The sequence below is a fragment of the Solanum dulcamara genome, chromosome 7 (assembly GCF_947179165.1).
Source record: "Solanum dulcamara chromosome 7, daSolDulc1.2, whole genome shotgun sequence".
NCBI lineage: Eukaryota > Viridiplantae > Streptophyta > Magnoliopsida > Solanales > Solanaceae > Solanum > Solanum dulcamara.
In genome coordinates, this window is record NC_077243.1 from 6,773,302 (window position 1) to 6,794,017 (window position 20,716).

General features: G+C 37.0%; 1 protein-coding gene across 6 annotated transcripts; it reads right to left on the minus strand.

The window, feature by feature from the left end:
• Window positions 1-1,293: 1,293 nt before the first annotated feature.
• On the minus strand, window positions 1,294-16,231 carry LOC129894937 (formin-like protein 20). 6 transcript variants are annotated; one of them, XR_008767704.1, is made up of 18 exons: window positions 15,735-16,231; window positions 14,529-15,235; window positions 14,224-14,445; window positions 11,674-14,132; window positions 11,472-11,598; window positions 11,156-11,227; window positions 9,983-10,081; window positions 9,813-9,854; window positions 8,229-8,309; window positions 8,111-8,161; window positions 7,954-8,038; window positions 6,679-6,773; window positions 4,369-4,440; window positions 4,175-4,291; window positions 3,405-3,473; window positions 3,240-3,306; window positions 1,933-2,194; window positions 1,294-1,756 (listed from the first exon to the last, which is right to left on the minus strand). XR_008767704.1 is itself a non-coding variant. In XM_055970531.1 (17 exons), exons 1-17 carry the CDS (start codon window positions 15,805-15,807, stop codon window positions 2,043-2,045), a joined length of 4,587 nt encoding a protein of 1,528 aa, XP_055826506.1. In that variant the 5' UTR covers window positions 15,808-16,231; the 3' UTR covers window positions 1,294-2,042. The 6 variants fall into 6 exon arrangements, 3 of the variants coding, with proteins under 3 accessions (XP_055826506.1, XP_055826505.1, XP_055826508.1); XR_008767702.1 differs by having other exon boundaries at window positions 1,294-1,855; XR_008767703.1 differs by having other exon boundaries at window positions 1,294-1,869.
• Between the last annotated feature and the right edge of the window lie 4,485 nt (window positions 16,232-20,716).

Genomic DNA, 20,716 nt, shown 5'->3' on the forward strand with positions numbered 1-20,716 from the left:
CAAAATATGTATACCTAAAGGGGATTCAAAAGATTATATATATACTTAAATTTTCCACTCTTTTTTATCTATATAAACATGGTAAATTTTCCATTCAATCACTAAACTAATATATTCTTTGTTAATTTCCCTTTCATTAATCACTCAACTTGTGTGTTAATTTTTCAAAAAATACAAACTTCTGGCACGAAAAATTACTCAAGTTCTGGCTTTTGTTGCTCATGACCTTTTTTAAGAAGGCAGCACCAACATTTTTGTATTTCTTGAGAAATTTATACGTAGTTGAGTAATTTTAGTGATACAAGAAAATAAATTTATGACTTTAATAATACAATTGACAAATTCAATGACCTCGTGTCAAATTAATTCAATCAATGGGTATTGAGATCCAAATTCAATGGATCTAATTTTTTCTATTTATTGTGTCAATTTTATCGGATGTCCTGAGAGAAACTCACTCCAGATTGAAAGAACCAACTACAAAAGGCATAAATTAATCATGAATATCTTTTGTCTTAAATTCTGTCTTTTTAATATATACAAACATGTAACCGTCCCATCAAATGAAAAAAAGTGCATTTGCTGAAAATAAAGTTGTTAGTTCTTGCTTCCAGGAGCTTACATTCGATCTCGTACAACACAATAGTTGTCTTTGGTAAGTAAAAACACTCTTGATCTCTCTCGACATATGAATGCCCACCGGATAATGTGAATAAAGAATGCAAAACTATGGTTATAAGGCAAAATTGTTTTTCTGGATGTAATATGTTTTAACTGAATAAAGATTTTACGAAATCTGAAGAGACTCTTCACTAATCATAGATTCATAGGATAGAAAGGGATGTTGCGCTTTGCGTCACTACAATATCTGTGATTTTGAATTTTTGATGTGTTATCCAGATACAAATAAGTTGTTTCCGGACTCGAGTCCGTGACCTCCTGATCACGCGGTTTGTCCAAAAAACATTGAGTAAACCTGGGAAAAGCAAAATTACAAAAGTGAACAAACCCACCAAAATTCCACAAGTAAAATCGGATGGGAAAAGCAAAATTACAAAAGTGAACAAACCCACCAAAATCCCAAAAGTAAAATTGTGAGGGATATAGTGTCTGTACGAGACCTTACCCTACCTCATGAAAACAGAGAGGCTGAATGCATACATAACAAACCGGTTTAAACTCGATAATCCGAGAACCTTAAACCAAGCAGCTGAAGCTGAGAAATCTGGATTAGACAAGCCTGCTTAAGCAGGAAAAAAAAAGCAGCGAAGACCTCAAGAAGAAACAAGAATATGCAGATAACTAGTGTGACTAAAAAAAATGAAGATATCAGAATATTTTCCAAAATTTGTATCTAGGAAAGGGGAGCTAATCCTAAAGCCTACATATTGATACAACACTATCTGCTAATAGAACCTATCCCTATCCTCTCCTATGCTTCCTGTACAATCAATTTCGTGGCAGGTTCCCATAAAAACTGACACAATAGGAAACCCCTTTTTCTATGTTACAATGAAAAGAATAACTTTGAATCTAGATATACTGGCTAGGCTTTATACAAACTGATGTTACACTTATAATTTACAGTTGGCATGGCGTACGGGCGGTTATTGGTAAGTGTTGGACATTGTGGAAACTACGTTTGTGCCAACACCGAGTCCAGCATGTTGGCTCTATCCAAATTCGCACTCTTGATTGCAGTATCTGTTTAATCATGTAGCAAATTTCTCCAAGTTTGGATAGCATTCATGATCACCTGCCAATCACAAAAATCAAGGCGATCAATTTATGGAGCGACAGGTTGCTTGCATCATCCAAGAGCCACGACAATGATGTGTCCGGTTCAGCTTCCTATCTGCAAAGCATTAACTGCACTCTGGTTTACAAGCCTGAACATTCTTTCTTGAACCCAAAGAATGCCAAAACACTTACATTAGGAGGCTTCTGGTCTGTCTTTGGAGGATATCCTCAGTTAACATGGTTAACCAACAGACAGATCATTCGACACCCAATATTCCCTGAAACAACGAAATCATTCCCATTCACTTGAAACCCTTCTTTGTTAGAGTAACTCCTTTGGCATTCTCCATTTCAGCCTCCTTCTGAACTTTCTTCCTTTCTAATTCAGCCTGCTTCAAGTTCTCTTCGTGAGCTTTGCGGAACAGCCTCACAAAATTTAAGAGGGTCGCCGTGACTGTACAGATTGTCAAACAGATGCACAAAAAAGGAGGAGGAAAAAAGATCAGCACCCAAAAACCTCAAATCATCAAGAGCATAAGTATACAAATGAAAATAGGGAAAGCATGAATGAAGCAAACAAAGGTAACACAGATCCATCAGATGCAACTCCAATTGAATTAAAATGCAGTAATATCTGTAATCATCCACACATAACAAAAAAGAGGTAGTTCCTGCTCATTCATATACAGAAAATATTTCTTCTCAAGAAACTTGTTTCTCTCTGGACAGTAAAAAAAACTCTAAATTGGTTTTTCTATTTATAACATTTACATTCTAGAGGTAGTTCCTGCTCATTCATATACAGAAAATATTTCTTCTCAAGAAACTTGTTTCTCTCTGGACAGTAAAAAAAACTCTAAATTGGTTTTTCTATTTATAACATTTACATTCTACCTCGGTACTTAAGCACACAATGGTTTCAAGGAGACCAACGTATGAATGTGATACCTTAGTAGAGGATCTGGACAAGGTTTAAATGTGCTCAGTTACACTTTAGATATGGAAGAGCATGTTGGTGGTGCCACTTACTTCATAATTTCATCAATTACTTATTCCAATTGGCAAGACATAAGGAAAATATAAAATTGTCATAAAGGTCAAAATAAACACTTCGCACAAAAATGAAAGCTTAAGCTCTATCTCATATTGCTAAAGCCCTAGACACTGGAAACCTCGATGAGGAAGACTCTCAGACGTATCCCAAATCGATCAAATCTCGTAAAATTAACATACTGATTAAGAATTCCAGCTCTTACAAAAAGCTAAAAAATGCGGTCATATCTTTCCATAAAATTGCGGAGCAGTTACTATGTCTAAGAGGATTAACACTAGACTAACTTTAACAAGCCTATTCATCTATTGTAGTTAGAATTGAAAATGACTAGGACATTGAAGGCAACAAAGTATAGTTCAAAACTCTTGAAGGAGACAACTTTCATCCGCTCAATTTCACTAACAGTCTTATGGAGGAGATTAAAAGTATATTGTACATAAGCTACCTTGCTCAAACGGACAGCGGGCAGGATCCTCACCGAAATACAGTGCAAGTGCATCTGCATTTCTGCCCTGTGCAAGTTATGACAATGAAACATTATATTGACATATAGGAAGATGACTTTGCAACATAATATAACAAAGAGATAATAAATCATGAAGGAAATTACCGCAACCGAATATAAATCCTTAACAGAGCCAACCTGTGCTTCAGCCACACCAACGAATTCCTTTAACGTCTGATTTGCAGGACAAAAGAACAAACCTATAAGGACCAATTTTTTTGTTCTTTTCCACCTTTTCATTGAGGGAGGGGGTACACTTATGTCTTCTAGAGAATGATAATGATAATAGTGTGCACAGAAACTTAGTACACTTTAAGAAACAATAGAAACAGAACCGTGTTGTGGTTATTGCATGATTCCATCAACCCTTTTGTAAAATGAATAAAAAAATAAAGGAAAGAGAGGAGACAAAAGGTAAATAAAGTCACCCAATTTCCAGAGATAGAAGAGGGCACAGGAGTTCAGACTCTTTTCATCAAAAGATACATGGGATTTTACTGCAGCAGCTTTATGCCATAATGAAGTTAAAATATATCTTGATTCACAATCTTTCCATCAGATCAAGAAATAGTAACATAGAGATACCAAGAATCGGAGGAAAACATAAGATACAAAACTGAGACAATTGCTTCAGAAGCAGATCTTTAAATTAATTTTTTAAATCTCACAAGACATTAGGAGGATATTTGCAGTCCTAAAAATTATGTCCAAGCTAAAAGTAACATCTTAACCTAATGACCAAAGGAGTGCTCTCAGACATCCTAACAACCATGTAGAATAGTTGCAAATATAAACACATAAAGCTAAGACAGTTGAAAAGAAATATAACCACCATCATTATCAAAAAAAAATAAAAAATACAACCACCATAATACCTTACGAAAAATTTCAGACACAGGGCCATCAGTCTCGGAAGCCTCCAGTTCTTTTTTAACTTTTTCCAAACCCTTGATGATTGCTTGCATTTCTTCAGCCAAAGACTTCAATTGTATCTGCAAGGAGAGACGAATTTCTAACCAATCCTGATAAATGCAAAGATATATAATCATATAGAGATAAGACAAGTAACCTTTGACGCAGCTTCCAGGCTTACAAGATCTACATGAAAATCTAAAAGTGATGGTGACTTGGAAGCAAGAACCTGAGAAAAGAAAAACAATTAGATATTAAGAGGCCTTTTGCTTTTATTAATTAGATAACACATTCAGGTAGACAAACAAATAAGTATAGAAAAAAGAAAATACTTCTCAGCTACAGAAATGTTCAGACAACTGAGAAAAGAGGCATCTCACGCCAAGAGAATAAAACTAGGAATAGTAGGAACGGCTACGTCAAAATCCTTTACAAAAGAGTATCTCACTGATGTGCAAGGAGAAGTAACCTTTTAAAAATGTGCCTTAGTTCAAGAACTATTGCAATAGTGTGACACATAATCAATCTTGCACCAAATAATGCCCAAGACTATAGCGCTTTGGCAAGATTCAGCGAACTATCAGATGATAGCTAAGGTCAAGGTCCTTGAAGAAATAATTTGTGTTTCATATTTCCAAAATATACTTCCCGAGCGGACCATCTATAGAAAGTTAGATCACACTTGAACACTTGTATACTGAAATAGAGTTATCACAGAATCGTTTTTAAGTTTACCTGATAATTTCATCAAGTAGAAAAGAGGTTAATTCACACGCTTAAAATGGCGAAAAGTGAATGGATGGACCTGTGCCTACTTGATAAAGACACAGATACTTCCTAAAGCAGCCATCATAATTTATTTTAACATAAGAAGGCCAGAGCAAAAGGGCTACAAGTGAAGAGAAGATGGAACAGCTTCATCACTACTAATACACATTTGTTTCATTGGTTTCACACAAGATCTACTTAAAGAGCATGTCTTTTCAGCATGGTAAGTTACTTCGGAGAATGGTGCAATGCTGCTGTCATAGATTATTTTGAACCAATAAGGCGTACAGGCAAACAACATTCAGAATCCCTGATACAGCATCCCTATATCACATCATAGGTTTGACTACATCCAGGCAGATGGACTTGGCATCTCTAGACAGAAGATACCAGATCTGATGCAGACCATATGACAGAAAAATGGCGAAATGCAGCTTGAACCAAAAAGAGGTTGTAGTTTGACTAACTAGATTCATTTAACCGCTTGATACTCCCTGCACTATGTTCTTCAGTTTGTTCCCACGAAATTCCACTCTGTAAGCTTATTACTCCATCCTTCCCAATTCCAGTGATGTAGTACTGGGCACAGAGTTTTATAGAGCAAGACCTTTAATACTTGTGGTCTAAAACTAGATATTTCTGTGTCTATACGTCATCTAATTAAGCATAAAATGGGTTTAAAAGTGTGTAACCATCTCATCTAAAAGCTTAAGATGTTAGAGAGAGCACACATTTATTTACTTAATTATATCATATCTCAACACACCCCTCAGTGCAGGCTTGATTCTTTTTCGTGACCCAAGCATGTGAAAATTCTTTTTCATAGTGGGTGGTAATGAGACTTGAACCAGGACCTCTGACTGCAGTAATACCATGTTAAAGTGGGAAAGCATCTCATCTAAAAGCTTAAGTTGTTTAAGAGATAACACATTTATTTACTTAATTATATTATATCTCAACAAAGAGAAGTTCAAAGTTAAATTGTTTTTAAATATAGAAAGATATCATTCTTTTTCGGACAGACTATAAATAAAAAAAAGTACCACGTTAATTGGGACAAGGCCGTACAAACTATGAATAGGTATATAGCTAGATGTAACATTTATCATTTTTGGTCTTTAATCTGGTACAAAGTAAAACTGAAGACAATCCACATAATTGGGACTAGGCTGTACTTCATTTTTCTTTCAGTGCCACGTATACCATGTAAAATGCTTGTAAAACATGACGTCATTTCGACCTCTATAGCAAGCCCAATGAAATGTACACACTTGCATATATATATATAACTAACAAAATAGAAAAAACCACACGTGCATCAAATTGAACAATCTTCTTGCCCCGGGCTTTCTTCACAGCATTTCTAACAAAGCGCTAGTGTTAAAATGATGAAACATTTTCATTTCATAGTCCATACTAAGAGCTGCTTGCAAATCATCACGTCTTTTCAGAATCACATCTTTTTTATCCTCTGAACATAATCTTTTCACATTGCTTTTCAAACAGTCAACTGGTGAAAAGGAAAATTAAAGGACGCATTGAGGAAATTCAGCAACAACAGTGTTTTCATGAGGTAACATTGCTGAAAAGCATAATCTAAGGGTACCATTTCTCAAAGTACAGAAATTGGAAAGAAGGCTGAAATAGTAAACATAATCAATTTGAAACATAAAGAGTGAAACTGAAAGAACATCCACACCTTACAAAGATAATGCATGAGTGTCATCTTGTTGTTAGTAGCACGAGTATCAGTGAGCTTCAAAAGACTGTCCAACTTAAATCCAATGGCAGAACCTGAATAAAAGAAACTTTCCGAACTTAGCGTTGGAATTCTGTACCAAAATTTCAAACTGCTTGAGCACGTACATTACAGCATCCACAGTATGAGATGAGGTCCTTAAGAACTATTTTATATGAAAAAGAACAAGCTCCATTGGAATAAACATAATAAATCCAAGCAAGATTTTATATACAAACAAATACCAAGAAACTGAACTATCCATGTCAAGGCACAAAACCTTTACTATCACTTATACGTAAGAACATATGCTTAAGTTTTCCAGATCTCCAAAATGCGAAAATCATCTAGCTCAGGAGCAAAACTATTGAGCAAAATTTGTTAGCCCTCTAGTTCCAACAGATAGAACAATGTGTTGGTCCTCTAATTGATTTGGAACAACTAAAAAGTGAGGTCACATATTTCATTTATGAATCAACAGAAAAGTATTATTTTATCTGACGATTAAGAGCCTGTTTGGATGGGATTATAGCTTATGGGTTATAAGCCAAAAGCCACAAGTTAAAATTTCCAACTTATGGCATTTGGTTTATATTTGTTCTTTTGGCTTTAAAACAAGTGCTTAAAAGCACTTTTTCATTTTATCCAAACACTACAAAAGATGCTTAAAAGCTATTTTGATTTAAAAGTACCTTAAATAAGCCAATCCAAACAGGATCTAAGTCCATGAAGGAATAAAGTAAGCCAGGCACAACTCGTAACTGATGGCAATGGTCCATTTGGTACCCATTTTAGCAATTTTATTCATCATCTAAATAAATAGTCTAAGCAAAACTTTTTCAGCATATATTATGTACTAGTAGTCTGCACATTGATGAATCTCTCAATTTATCTGAACTTCTCATTTGCAAAATTAACAAACTTTAACAACAATGAATCAATCTTGTGACTACTTTATTAACTTGCCTGAGCAAAGCACCACTTTTAGGGTAAAAGCTCTTGTCCCACTCACTTCAAAAGGAAACTTACAATGGACAATTGAAATCTCTAGTTGCGGTATTTTTCCTACTTTATCGGGTCGGTCAATCATTGTATTTAATTTATAAATTTGAAAAGCCACAAGTTCCACATGGAGGCAATTGAATTCGTCATATATATTTATCAAAATTTCCTAAATTAGTCTATATTAAGAAAGATGAGAATTTGAAGAATTACAAGAGGGATGGAGATTCTTACCTCTGGCAGTTCCCTGGTTCAATGTATTCCCTAGATACAGTATTTTCTTCAATATTTCCTTCAATTTAAGAGAATGTCGGACCTGCTACAAGCAAACTGTGTTATGCTAAGAAAATAGGGAAAATAAGGAAGAGAAATATAGAACCTAGAGAAGTACCTCTTCACAAGCAGAGTTCACTGTGTTCAAGCTTTTTTTGAAGTCCGTGACCTGAGATAAAGCTCATTTCAGATGATAGAAGATACTTATTTCAGAAGATCACTAGATGCAAACAAACCTGAGAGTTGAACTGGATCTTGAAGAGAAAAACTCTTAGTTTTGACTCTACTCGAGGCACCTTCATGAGCTCCAGAAAAAACTGGAAGACAAACAATATCAGAAATACCACCAATGCATTAGGAATGAGCAATAAGGTAAGTATCATATCACCCCGAAAATCAGTTATTCTTCAAATCGTTAAAACATAAAAGAACCATCAAGGCAGGGAAAAGACCCCATGGTTACAAGTATTTTCTGAAAAAGGGTAATGGAACAAGCAAATCTAACATCAACCAAACAAAAAGCATTCAAAATATTCTACAGAAAGACAACAATACAACAGGGTACAATTCATTATCATGAATATCTGATTTGTGCCAGACTCTCAAATTAGTTTTCTCTGAGACACTGAATATTTTTTTTGAAACTGGGAAAAAAAATTGGGAAAAATATTCAGTGTCTCGGAGAAATAATTTGACACTAGATATAAAAATCCCATCATTTCTCATCTGGAATAGCACAGGATATCGTGATGGATAGAAGCCAAATTTAGTTTGCTTCTCGTTTTGTGTTGTATCACAATTTTTGGTTCTTGTGGTGGTTCTTTGATATATCAGACACAAAAACACCTGTAAACAGGTGATTTTAAAAAAAAAAAATTGGAATTGGAGTTGAAGATGGATGCACACCTGCAGCTTAGCAAGGACATGACCTTAGAGAGGAGGGTATGGAGGTCAAGGATTAGGGTAGAGGTTCGTAGGTAGTCGAGCATTGTCTCGTTTCCCTTATCAGTATTGTTACTATTATTACTCTCCTATATCTTATTCTTCTTAGTTCTTACTTGTGGGATTAAATTGGACTGAAGTTGCCAAACTATATGGGTGTGAAGTAACCATATGTACACAATATATTCAACCTTGCATCCCGGTTCACCAAACTTTTTCCTAAAACCTGGAATAGCCAGACTTTCCTCACTCAAGCACTAATCCATTCCTCATGTTGAACATTGCGCCATTAAAGGTTAATGGTACAAACAAGCAACAAATTTCCATGCTTTCTCATCTTGTCCATCTCAGTAATTATTATTAGAGGAGTAAGAAGAATTACCAAGGAACTATCCCTAATTAGTAATGACCACATCATATACCAATATCAATTTGCCCATACCTACCATTGAGAAGGAAATATATTAGTCCTCTTAAAAATATTTATCGGCCAAAAAAGAAGCGGAAGGGTAATTTGCATTTATTGATGCTGGCTAATGGTAAAACAACCCTTTTGTTTGTGAGATTGCACTACTTTTAAATTGTAACTCAACGGCACCTACCATGGCTAAACCTAAAGAAAGACCTATGTATAGCTTCACCATTAAAGGTCCACACATCAGATAAAAACTCACAAGCACTATTGGGCATCAATTTTAATTGCCAAATGTAGCTGCTGCAAAATATTCAGATGTTCTCCCTGTTTTTTACTATACAAAAGTACAGATGGCAACATCTCACAGTAAAGAATGGAACTTGCAAATGAGGAATATCAATCAAGGAATAAAACTGAGACATCCTGGGACTCGGGAGATAACTATAGAACATGATCAGCTAACCTGTTCACACTTTCCCAGGAGCTCCTTATCACCAGTGTAATTCTGAGCAGTTATAATAGCAAACATTTAGCAGAAATAACAGTGAAAAAGTTAATTGGTAGAGGAACCAGAGTAAAAGGAGCAAGAAACAGTTACAGTCAATAGAAAAGCAGCAGAGTGCGGAGGTTCACCTTAAGAAGTTCCATCTCATCTTTTGTAGGACAAAACTTGATCAGATTCTCCACCTGGTCAGCATCTAAAATTGACTCATCCATTGCGAGGGCAGCGGCCTACAGACAAAACCACCAACCATACTGAAGTTTTTTGATAAGGTCAGGTAAACAAACCACCGTACTTTATTGGGTGACCGATAGAAAGCAAGCAAGCAAGCAAAATATTGAGAGCCTAGAGAACATCAAATAAACTAGAAAGAATGTTCAAGAATAAAGATATCACCTAGGTCTACCAAATACTTCACAGTAAGAGCTAGCTGCTAGATCCACCAATATGGCCCCGTAACTATCCACAAGGAACACCACAGGTGAATAATTCATTACTACAGCTGCTGCTATCCTTTACACCCAAATTTGAGGTTCTAAAACCTTCCGCTTACAAAGGACAGGCTCTAACAGTCTAACCTGAATTTTTCCACATTGTTCATCATATGCTAAAATAGAGCGAAAAGAAATAGTAGGAAAATGCAGGCTTTCTAACAGCTGAAAGGAAAGTATTACAAGGTCTAAGCATCATTCCCTGTGTCCTGGACCATTAGAACCACAATACAGCATCTCAGTTAACATTGGGCAGCTACAGCCACTTACCACATTTTTCAAGCGGAGGAATCCAACAGCATGAGAAATTCTACTACTCTTCATGTGTATTGTTAATATTATCCAGAAAAAAGCCGTACTGTTTGTTTTTAGTCTTAAACTTCCTTTGCGACAGAACTTGACATAGAATGGTGGTTCAAATGGGCCCTTGACATATTATAGAACATCTTTACGCAATTTAAGTGTAAGGCTGTGTACTCACCACCCTCGCTAGACCCCACATGTGGGATTTCACTGTTGTTGTTGTTGTTTACACAATTTAAATTTTAATAAGAACTAAGGGCTTTCTCATGTGTATTCCAAGTTAACATAGAAGCGGATTTTACAACTTTTAGGATATCAAGATCCTCCTATCTCAGAACACAGTATATAATTCTTGGCTATAGTCTGAACATGCTGACAATCAGGAACTTTTCATTCTGCAGTGATCAGGACAGGATGTTTCAATTTGGAAAAAAAACAAAAAAAAAAAAAACTCTTTGAAAAGGAAAACAAAGGAGAAAGAAATATTGAAGAGAGTAACATCAAACTTACCATCATGTCAGGCAGTGGCATTTTCACCTTTGTGAGCATAATTTCAGTATTATTTGCCCTCCTCAAGTCAACCTACCAAAAAAGAAATTACTTAAAGGAGAGACGTTGAACTTAAAGAAATCAAGAAAATAGAATTTCTTCAACCACCAAAATCCAATACGCATGTAAAGTAACTAAAAGCATTCATCTAGCAGGTATCAAGCAAGATAAAAAGAAACATGAAATGAATGGAAAAAGTAGAAGCAGGAAAGATTACAAGAACAAAGAATTGTGTCAGTAACACTCAGCACTCAGATTGTTATATCATATTGATTACCAGGTGAACCCTATCAGGTTTAGACCCAACAGACTTCCTTCTGCCTCCAGATTTACCCGCATTATCTGACTTGGGGACTGTAGCAGAGAAAAGAGTCTCAAGCTCTGAAAAATCGAATTCTGGTGACCTAGATTTGAAGCAACAATATTAGTAATTCAACTCGAGTATAAGCAATGTCAAGTTTCAAAAGCATGAAACGTACAATTGAGTCTCTCCATTTCTTTGTAGTTCATCCCATAAGCTTCCTTGCAGTGCCCTAGTTACCTTGCTCCAATGCAACGGCTTTAAGTTAGATCTTCTAGGGGCTACACCACCAGCTGCGCGTGAAAATCCCTGCCCTCTCCCTGCAGGAAGGCCTCTGGCAACTGCAGGTCCTTTAGCACCAAATGGTGGTGGTGGGGGAGGTCCACCACCTGGAGGTCTTGGAGCTCCCGGTGGAGGAGGTGGACCAGGTGCGCGTCCTCCCGGAGGGGGTGGGGGAGGTGGACCAGGTGCACGCCCTCCCGGAGGGGGTGGGGGGGGTGGACCAGGTGCATGTCCTCCCGGAGGAGGTGGGGGAGGTGGACCAGGTGCACGACCTCCCGGAGGAGGAGGAGGCGGTGGAGCTCCACGTATTGGTGGAGGTGGAGGAGGAGGGCGACCTCCAGGAGGAGGTGGAGGAGGTGGAGGGCCACCTCCCGGAGGAGGGGTAGGCCCCCGCATAGAAGGAGGTGGAGGAGGTGGAGTTGGCGCTCTAGAAAAAGGAGGGGGAGGAGGAGGTGGTGGAGTTGGCGTTCTAGAAAAAGGAGGGGGAGGAGGAGGTGGTGGAGTTGGCGTTCTAGAAAAAGGAGGGGGAGGAGGAGGTGGTGGACTTGGCGCTCTAGAAAAAAGAGGGGGAGGGGGAGGTGGTGCAGATGAAGTATTGTATAAAGGAGGGGGAGGGGGAGGGGGTGCAGATGAAGTATTGTATAAAGGAGGGGGAGAGGGAGGGGGAGCGTATGTTGAAGGAGGTGGGGGTGGTGGAGGAGGAGCATTTCGCAAAGGTGGTGGGGGTGGTGGAGGTGGAGCAACTTGCGAGCTATGTAGGATTCGTGGGGGAGGAGGAGGTGGTGGTGGTGGTGGTGGTGGTGGTGGAGGAAGAGAATAGCCGGTACGCATAGGAGGAGGTGGTGGAGATGTGGAACCCCCAAAGCTAGCCAATCTTGGTACAATGGATGCATATATAGGAGGAGGTGGAGGAGGTGGAGGTGGCAATGAACTAGATACTACTTCTGAGGAAGTTCCATGCCCCATCCAAAGGGGTGGTGGAGGGGGTGGTGGCAAGACCTTTCCAACATTTATTACACTGGATGATGAGGGCAAAGGTGGAGGAGGTGGTGGTGAGGGGGGAGGAGAAAAGGCACCCAGCGGAGTCATCCTCGAGCTAGTTGATGGTGGAGGCGGAGGGGGTGGGGGAGGTGGAGGAGGTGAAAATGACTGGATGTTACTTGAAAGTGACAAGGATGGCCTGCACAAAGGTGGCGGGGGAGCTGCAGCCAAAGCAGGTGGAGAATTAGGGTCTGGCTGAATCAAAGAAGCTGTCGTAATATTGCTCCCCTGTAAAGACAAATCTGAAGTAGCTGATGGTGAATTAGTTCCTGCTACCTCAGTATCAGAAGTTTCATGAGATGGAGCACTCGGCGATGGAGAAAGAAGCGGACTTGGAGGAGATGGATGAAGCTGCAGGGCCTGGCTTTCAACTGATTCTGGGGCAGACATTGTAGCAACAGATGCCTCAAACATTGACATACCCGATGCAGAACATGAAGAGTCTTTCCCTGAAACACGACCTGCTTCAGAAGAAGCTACAGCTTCTGAAGAAGCTTGAGGAGATGGTGACTGTAATTTAACCCCAGATTGAAAATCCTTGGTGAGAGCAAGCACAGGGGGAGCACTGTTATACCTTGATGGTGGATATGATACATGCATTGAACTAGTGTAAGAACCTTTGTTGGGAGGGATCCACCGGGACACTGCATTAGGCTTTGCTGGCCGTAAAACAGTGCCTTGGCTTTCCTGCTGTTTAGATTTATTTTTCGGACCTACCCCATCAGCGGCAGGTTTTGCACTGGAGAATGATTGTTTCTTCAGAGATGAGGCTGTCTTGTCACTTTTTTGTTTATTAGTATCAACACTCACCTTCTGTTGCAAACCTTCCCTCTCTAACTTCTTCTGTCTCAGAGTGCCTTCTTTATCTTGCTTTAGCTCCCCATTTTCTGATGCAGCACAATCCCCAGATATAACCAGTTCTGATTCCATGTTGCTAGTACCATTGGAAACTACAACCCTGGAGGGTATAGAGTTGTCTCTATCTCCTAAAATATTTTTTCCTGATGCAGAACGATTAGAATCCATCTTTCCTTCTTGCTTGTGATTTACTTCGTCTGATGCACAATCTTGAAATGCATGATGTTCCACCTCCTCTTTCCAGATTATTTCAATACTATCATCATCCTCCAAACTTTCATTGACAATGTGGGCTCCAGATTCCCCCCTTCCATCCTGCCCATCAACAGCATTGCTGAATATCTCTTCGACTTCAAAAAACTCCTCAGGTGAAGCACCTTCAGTCCCATTCTCATCCTCACTAGGCACTTCTTCAGTGACAACAGATGGAACAGCATCAGGATCCGAAAAGAGTACCTGGTACAGATATGAGTATTCTTCAACTTCACAATTTCATGGTAGATATTAAAGGGGGAACTAAATCCAAAGTGAGAAATAAATACCAGACCTCAGCTTTGAACCCTCTCGGAAATTGGTCTTTTGCATCCCACAGGACATCAACATCATCACGCAATAACATCAAAACATTTGAACGAATAAATGTGGTGTGGAACATGACCCTGAACATCATTTCTTCTCTTACTAGGTCATCTTCCAAATGGACACACTCGAGAACAACATCTCCTTGGACACGACAATGGATGTCAATTTTCACCCGTGAACACTCTTCCTGCAATGAGGAATGAGCAGACTACTTGAGATTTCAGCTAACTTATCTTCATACAAAGTCTCAACTTTAAAGCTGAAAATTACCTGTTGGTAGAAGCGAGCATGTTTTTTTGTCTTTGGAGTTGAAAAGAGGAGCTTAGAGCTCCTATTAGAGGTTGTTGAAGCAGGGTCCTGTCCATAGATGCGAAGTACAGGTCGACAGCCTCTCCCGCCATCAAATAGAGGAGGAGAACTAAGTATGATGCAATCTAAGGCAAAAGGTGTATCTGATGGAAGCCATTCTGAACCAAAATTTTTTCTGGAGATGTACTGGAGATATCTAAGCTGAGATGGTTGTGGATTCAGAGGTGACAAAAGATGGAGAAGCTCCCTAGGGGCCTGCTTGTAGACCATTTCAAGAGTTTTATGCTCACCGGTGTACTGTTTTCGGTACAAAAGAAGCCCAGCAAGCATAAAAGCAAGTACAGGCCAGCCTCCCCTCTCACAGTGCATTAACAGGACGTTTTGCTGACCCTCAAGTGAAAGCCAACTCTCACTCGAGCGCAAGAAGTGGTGGATCATCTCCAGAGGCAGAAGTGGACACCCTTCATACTGCCGAGGATAATCCATCACAGTCATATCATACTGGGACAATATGTCAGATATTTGGCTCCTCCTATCACCTTCCCTAAAGTTAAAAACCATGAAAGAAGCATCTGCACAGTGGTCCTGCAGCTGAGCTACAATCCCTCCCATATATGTCTTGTACTCATCTTCATCCAACACGTCAGTGGAGAAGCAGCAATCAAACACTGCAAGTATGACGTACAAAGGAAAAGAAGAGAACATGTCAATGATTACATTATCAACCCAAAGAAGCTACCGCTCTGAAGAACTGCCTACTTAGAGATAATGAAGACAGTAATATGGTTCTTCAAGAAGAATAGCCAGCAAAAAATGTCTTAGCTTCAACTTCTAAGCTAAAAGAAGCTACGTCACTAAAATGTAGGTACTAACTTTGCACATTTTTTCCGCAAGGAGTTGCATTTCCTCTTCTCTAGGACTTGCACTTATATTGAAAAGCAACCGCTGTAATTCCAAATGTAGCTAATAGGGATAGTGATCACAATAAGGAACTCAGTGATTGCAGAATAAATATCAAATTGGTGAACATGATAAAAGCAAAGTAAGTCCCAAGTAAAATGCAGAAACAAGTAGATACTGGAAACTTTTCTCAACACAGTTCATTAGCTCAAAAACAGAAGGAAACCCAAAATTAGATACTTTTAGGCGAGAAAAGCAGCAGCTTACCATATACTCGCTCAGAGATCTCTAGAAGCCGATCCGGCGGCTTCCTATAGAAGAACCGTCTGAACAGCGCCATCTAATGGCGCTGTTTCTCCCCTGATCGGATCCAAAACTCCCTAATTTGACCCTTTACTTGAAAGTACACCAAATTGACCCCTAAAGCAGATCTCTCTAGAAAATTCCCAATTCAACAGTCCAATTGATCTCAAATTAACTCCCTTCTAAAAATATAGCAAAAATTTACTTAATGCAGTACAATAATCACCAGCAGAATGCAAATACAGCTGGATTTCTTCAAATTACACTAGCTCAACCAATAGAACTCTCCAGAAAACACCAGAAGAAGTAAAATCGAGGTGAAATGAGTTGAGTCGTACGTTTAGGGTTAGAGAGTTGAAGAAGAAAAAAAAAAAAGGGATTAGATGAGAATGGAAGATATGATCGTTGCCATTGTTTTTAGGAAAGTCACATGGAGAGAGAGGGGGGGCAAATTAGGCAAAAGCGAGAAGAAACGTAGTGGACTGAAAAGTATGAGAATAGTCGTAAAAAGACAGGAAACTGTGTACTTGGATCCGGAAAGTACAACCGAGCCCAACCGACCCGAACCGCTTTCAGACGATGTTGGTTCGTTGTCTGATACGGAGTGCTGAGGGGCTAAATGGTCCATGTAGTACACGTGGCATATATAGACAGACAAAAGGCTGACACAGAGAGAGAGCGATGAGGAATTGGGGTATAGGGGTTGCGACCAAAAAAGCCAATTTTAATCACATGCGTCACCCAAGTCCAATAAAGTCCAAAGCACCCCGACCCGACTGAATCGGGTTCCAGTCCTATCTTTGTTCGAATTTGGATTGGTTTTTTTTTTTTAATAATATATAAATGTGTCATCTAACATATTTTTAGTTCGCACTCTTTAACTTTGAATGTGAACATGTAAATACTTAAATTTATAAAAAATTAAATAAATACACATATTTTATATGTTGACAATTCACATTTTACTCTTAGCATATCACGTAGAATATATATATCTATTTATTCAACTTAAGTGAGTGTGTCTGCATACTCAAAATAGCAAGTCATAAATATAAGTTAAAAAGCAAATTAAAAAGAATATTCATGTATTATGTTGTTTTTTTCCTTTCAAAAATTTTCATTTTTGTCACACTCTTTTGCCACAAATGGGTCGATTGAAACTTTTACTATATTAACAACTAACAATATGTACTTCCTTAGTTTTAATGTATTTGTTCTATTATTATTTTTAGTTAATTTCAATGAGAATGCTTTTTTTCTAGTAATTTTTTAATTCTAATTTTTTATATGGCATATTTCAGATCAAAAAATTAAAAAACATTTTTTAGTTCATTCTACTTATTTTTAGTTTAAGATCATAAAATTCAAAAGACCTTTTTATTTTTTCTAACTTCGTGTTAAGTCAAAATCAAACAAACAAATTTATAAAATAAAGAAGATAAAAATAATACAAAACAAAAACAATTATAAATAACTACAAACCCAATTGACTCCCCATTTTATTAAAATATGATAATTATTTTATACTGTAAAATAATATATTATTGGAGATATCTCTTCAAATAATTTTTCGATAATATTTAACTTTTTTATGATCTTTGTTGGTAATGGACAAGACAAAATATAACCCTGTGGGAAATAGCACGAGTAGGAGTGAACATTTAATTGGTTCGATTCAATTCTTAGATTAATGATTTGATAAAAGTGAAAATAGAACTCAAATTAATTTAGTTTGATTCTTTTTCAAGTTCTTTGAAATTAGATTTACATTATTTCGATTCTTTTTCTGGATTTTTTTTAATACATGATCATTGCATTTATGTAGTTAAGGACAAAACTACCATTTGATTTCCAGAATTGTAAATAATCTCATCAACTGCCATTTGATTTCCACCAATATTAAATATATTTAATATCACAGACAAAAAAAATAATTAGTACTCATCTTTGGTATACTCAACCAAATCAAGCAGCTCCTGCAGAATTTCCAGGCCAAGGTTACAAAAACATAAAATAGAAAATAATCTCTGATCTAATTTTTTGTCACGTGATAGCTCTTTTTTATTCTTCTTCTTTTTGGGGGGTGTCAGTGAGAAGCATGTTTGTTAATGCTTAGCGATATCTTAAGGTTTTATTTATTTATTAATAATAAATAAATAATAATAATAATAATATATATATTTAAAAAGAACAGTTCAGAAGATAAAATTAGAAAATAAAACAAAAAAGGAAGTGCTGAGCAAATATTTGGATGACAATATGCAATTGTTCCTCGGTTTCAATTTATTAACAAAACTATGGAACGTAGTGGTTACGTTTAAGATATATGTGATAGAATTAATTTTCTTTTCAATTAATTATATATTTTACTATATTATATTATTCGATCTTATTATTATTTCTTGATTTAATTGCAGGAAGGAGGGTCAAAAATACTCCTCAACTAATATGTAATAGCCAGTTTTACCTTCCATTATACTATGCAGTCATTCATATCCCCGCCATATATAAATTTGTCACTACTCACTCGTATTCCTCAATTGGAAGGAAAACTCCAAATCAAGTGAAATTATCCATTTTTCTTTAAAAATTACAACTCATCACCTAATTTTAACCCATGTCCGATCCTCTAACTATCTTAACCCAAACAAATTAAACTCATGTCCGACCTTTCTAAATATAACTTGTTGTGAATAGTAATGATAGTCATGACTGCACTTGAACATAATGCAAGTTCATTGTGTTTTACGATTTGAATTAAAAAAATATGGTGAATGATGCAGGAATACGAAGGGATTTTTTTATCTTCCATTAAAACGAAATAAGGGTGTGTCATTTCATTGATGTATAATTTGAAAAGGTTAGCCAAAAAATTGGCAAATTCATAACAACATATTAGGCTAATTTATTGGACTATAAATAATATCAAAATAAATTACGACTATTTCTTAAAATTGAAAATTAATTATAGAAAAGATAAAATGAAGTTTTTCATATTGTGAGTTGTGACTACTGATTAATAAATTTACGTTATCTTTGTTAAGTAAGTGGAATGTCCACTTAGGTTTTTAAATGAAGTGGGGCCCACTGAAAGTGGGCATCCCACTAAATTAACTCCTATATAAACATGCCATATTGGCATGAACGGATGTAGAAAAACAAATATTTTTTGCTTCGTTATATTTCTTCCTTGTTTTCCCTTTTCTCTGTTTCCCTTCCGTTTCCTTATTCTCTTCGTTAAAATTTGTTCAGATATAGAATATTTTATAACACGTTATCAGCACGAGGCTCCGGCTAATTTTCAAGGTAACAAAAGTGGTAAGAGTTTTATTTAATTTTATTTTTATAAAATGGCAAATATTTCCAAAATTGAATTTGTTGCTTTGGATATCTCTGGAAAAGATTACTCCTCATGGGCACTAGATGCCGAAATTCATCTTGAATCAATGGGTCTGGCAGACACCATCAAAGATGATAACACGGCATCTAGTCAAGACCGTGCAAAAGCTATGATTTTCCTCCGCCACCATCTTGACGAGGGTCTTAAATTACAATATCTTACATTAAAAGATCCCTTGAAATTGTGGAAAAATTTAAAAGAAAGGTATGACCACCTGAAGTTGGTCATGCTTCCACAAGCACGTTATGACTGGTTAAATCTGAGACTGATGGACTTTAAAAATATAACTGAATATAATTCTGCTTTATTTAGAATTATAGCTCAGTTAACTTTATGCGGAGATGAAATCACGGAACAAGATAAACTTGAAAAAACGTACTCCACATTTCCACCCGCGAATATGCTCCTACAGCAGCAATATCGCGAAAAAGGCTTTAAAAAATATTCTGAATTACTTTCTCACCTTCTTATTGCTGAAAGACATAATGAACTATTAATGAAAAATCATGATAGTCGGCCAGTTGGTTCTTTGCCACTCCCTGAAGTGAATCAGGCAAATTCTAACCAACGAGAAAGAGGCCATGGCCCCAGTCGTGGTCGTGGTCGTGGTCGTAGTCAAAGAAGAAATTTTAATCATGATGCTCGGCTGGCACCGAGAAATAACCAGCAATATAAAAGGCAGGGTAAAAAGCCAGAAGCTTTACCGAAGAATAATTCAGAAACAATATGTCATAGATGTGGAGGTGTGGGGCACTGGTCGCGGATTTGCCGGTCATCAAAACGCTTGGTTCAGCTATATCAGGCATCGTTAAAGAGGGCAGAAAATAATCCAGAGACAAATTTTATCTCTGAGGACAATATTGAGCCCATGCATCTGGATGTAGCTGATTTTTTTAATTTTCCAGAAGTAAATATGAATGTTGATAAGCCCGATAATATTTAAACAATTCTCTTTGTTATTGTATGTATTAAATATAATGTTTGTATTTTTCTTGATCCATGTAATAAAATAAAAATTTGTATAATAAATTATGTATTAATTATAATATTTACTTTCTTTCTTTGTGAAGAAAATATGGAAATGCCTCAAATCTTGTTTGGATCAATGATAAATCACGAGGATATTTGTGTAATTGATAGTGGAACAACCCATGCTATATTTAAAGACGAGAAATATTTTTCCAATTTACTTAGAAGAAAAGCTAATGTTACTACGATATCTGGCAATTCCAAAATGATTGAAGGCTCCGGAAGAGCTACTATAATTCTGCCTAAAGGGACAAAAATTGTTATAGAAGATGCACTATTTTCTTCTAAATCCCCAAGAAACTTGTTAAGTTTTAAAGATATTCGCAGAAATGGATATCATGTTGAGACATTAAATGAAATGAATATTGAATATCTTGGTATAACCAAGAGTGTCTCAGGCCAGAAATATATTTTGGAAAAATTACCAACTCTGTCTTCTGGCCTATATTATGCAAAAATTAGTGCAATTGAAGCAAATATGATCGTAAACCAGAAGTTTACTGATCCAAATATATTT

What these genes read in the sequence shown, in the direction of transcription:
- LOC129894937 (XM_055970530.1), bottom strand. Translation starts at nt 15,807, where the DNA reads ATGGCGCTGTTCAGACGGTTCTTCTATAGGAAGCCGCCGGATCGGCTT. An exon ending in CGAGAGGGTTCAAAGCTGAG is followed by an intron (nt 14,133 to 14,223) that starts GTCTGGTATTTA and finishes TATCTGTACCAG; the next exon opens with GTACTCTTTTCGGATCCTGA. An exon ending in AGATCCAGTTCAACTCTCAG is followed by an intron (nt 8,162 to 8,228) that starts GTTTGTTTGCAT and finishes GCTTTATCTCAG; the next exon opens with GTCACGGACTTCAAAAAAAG.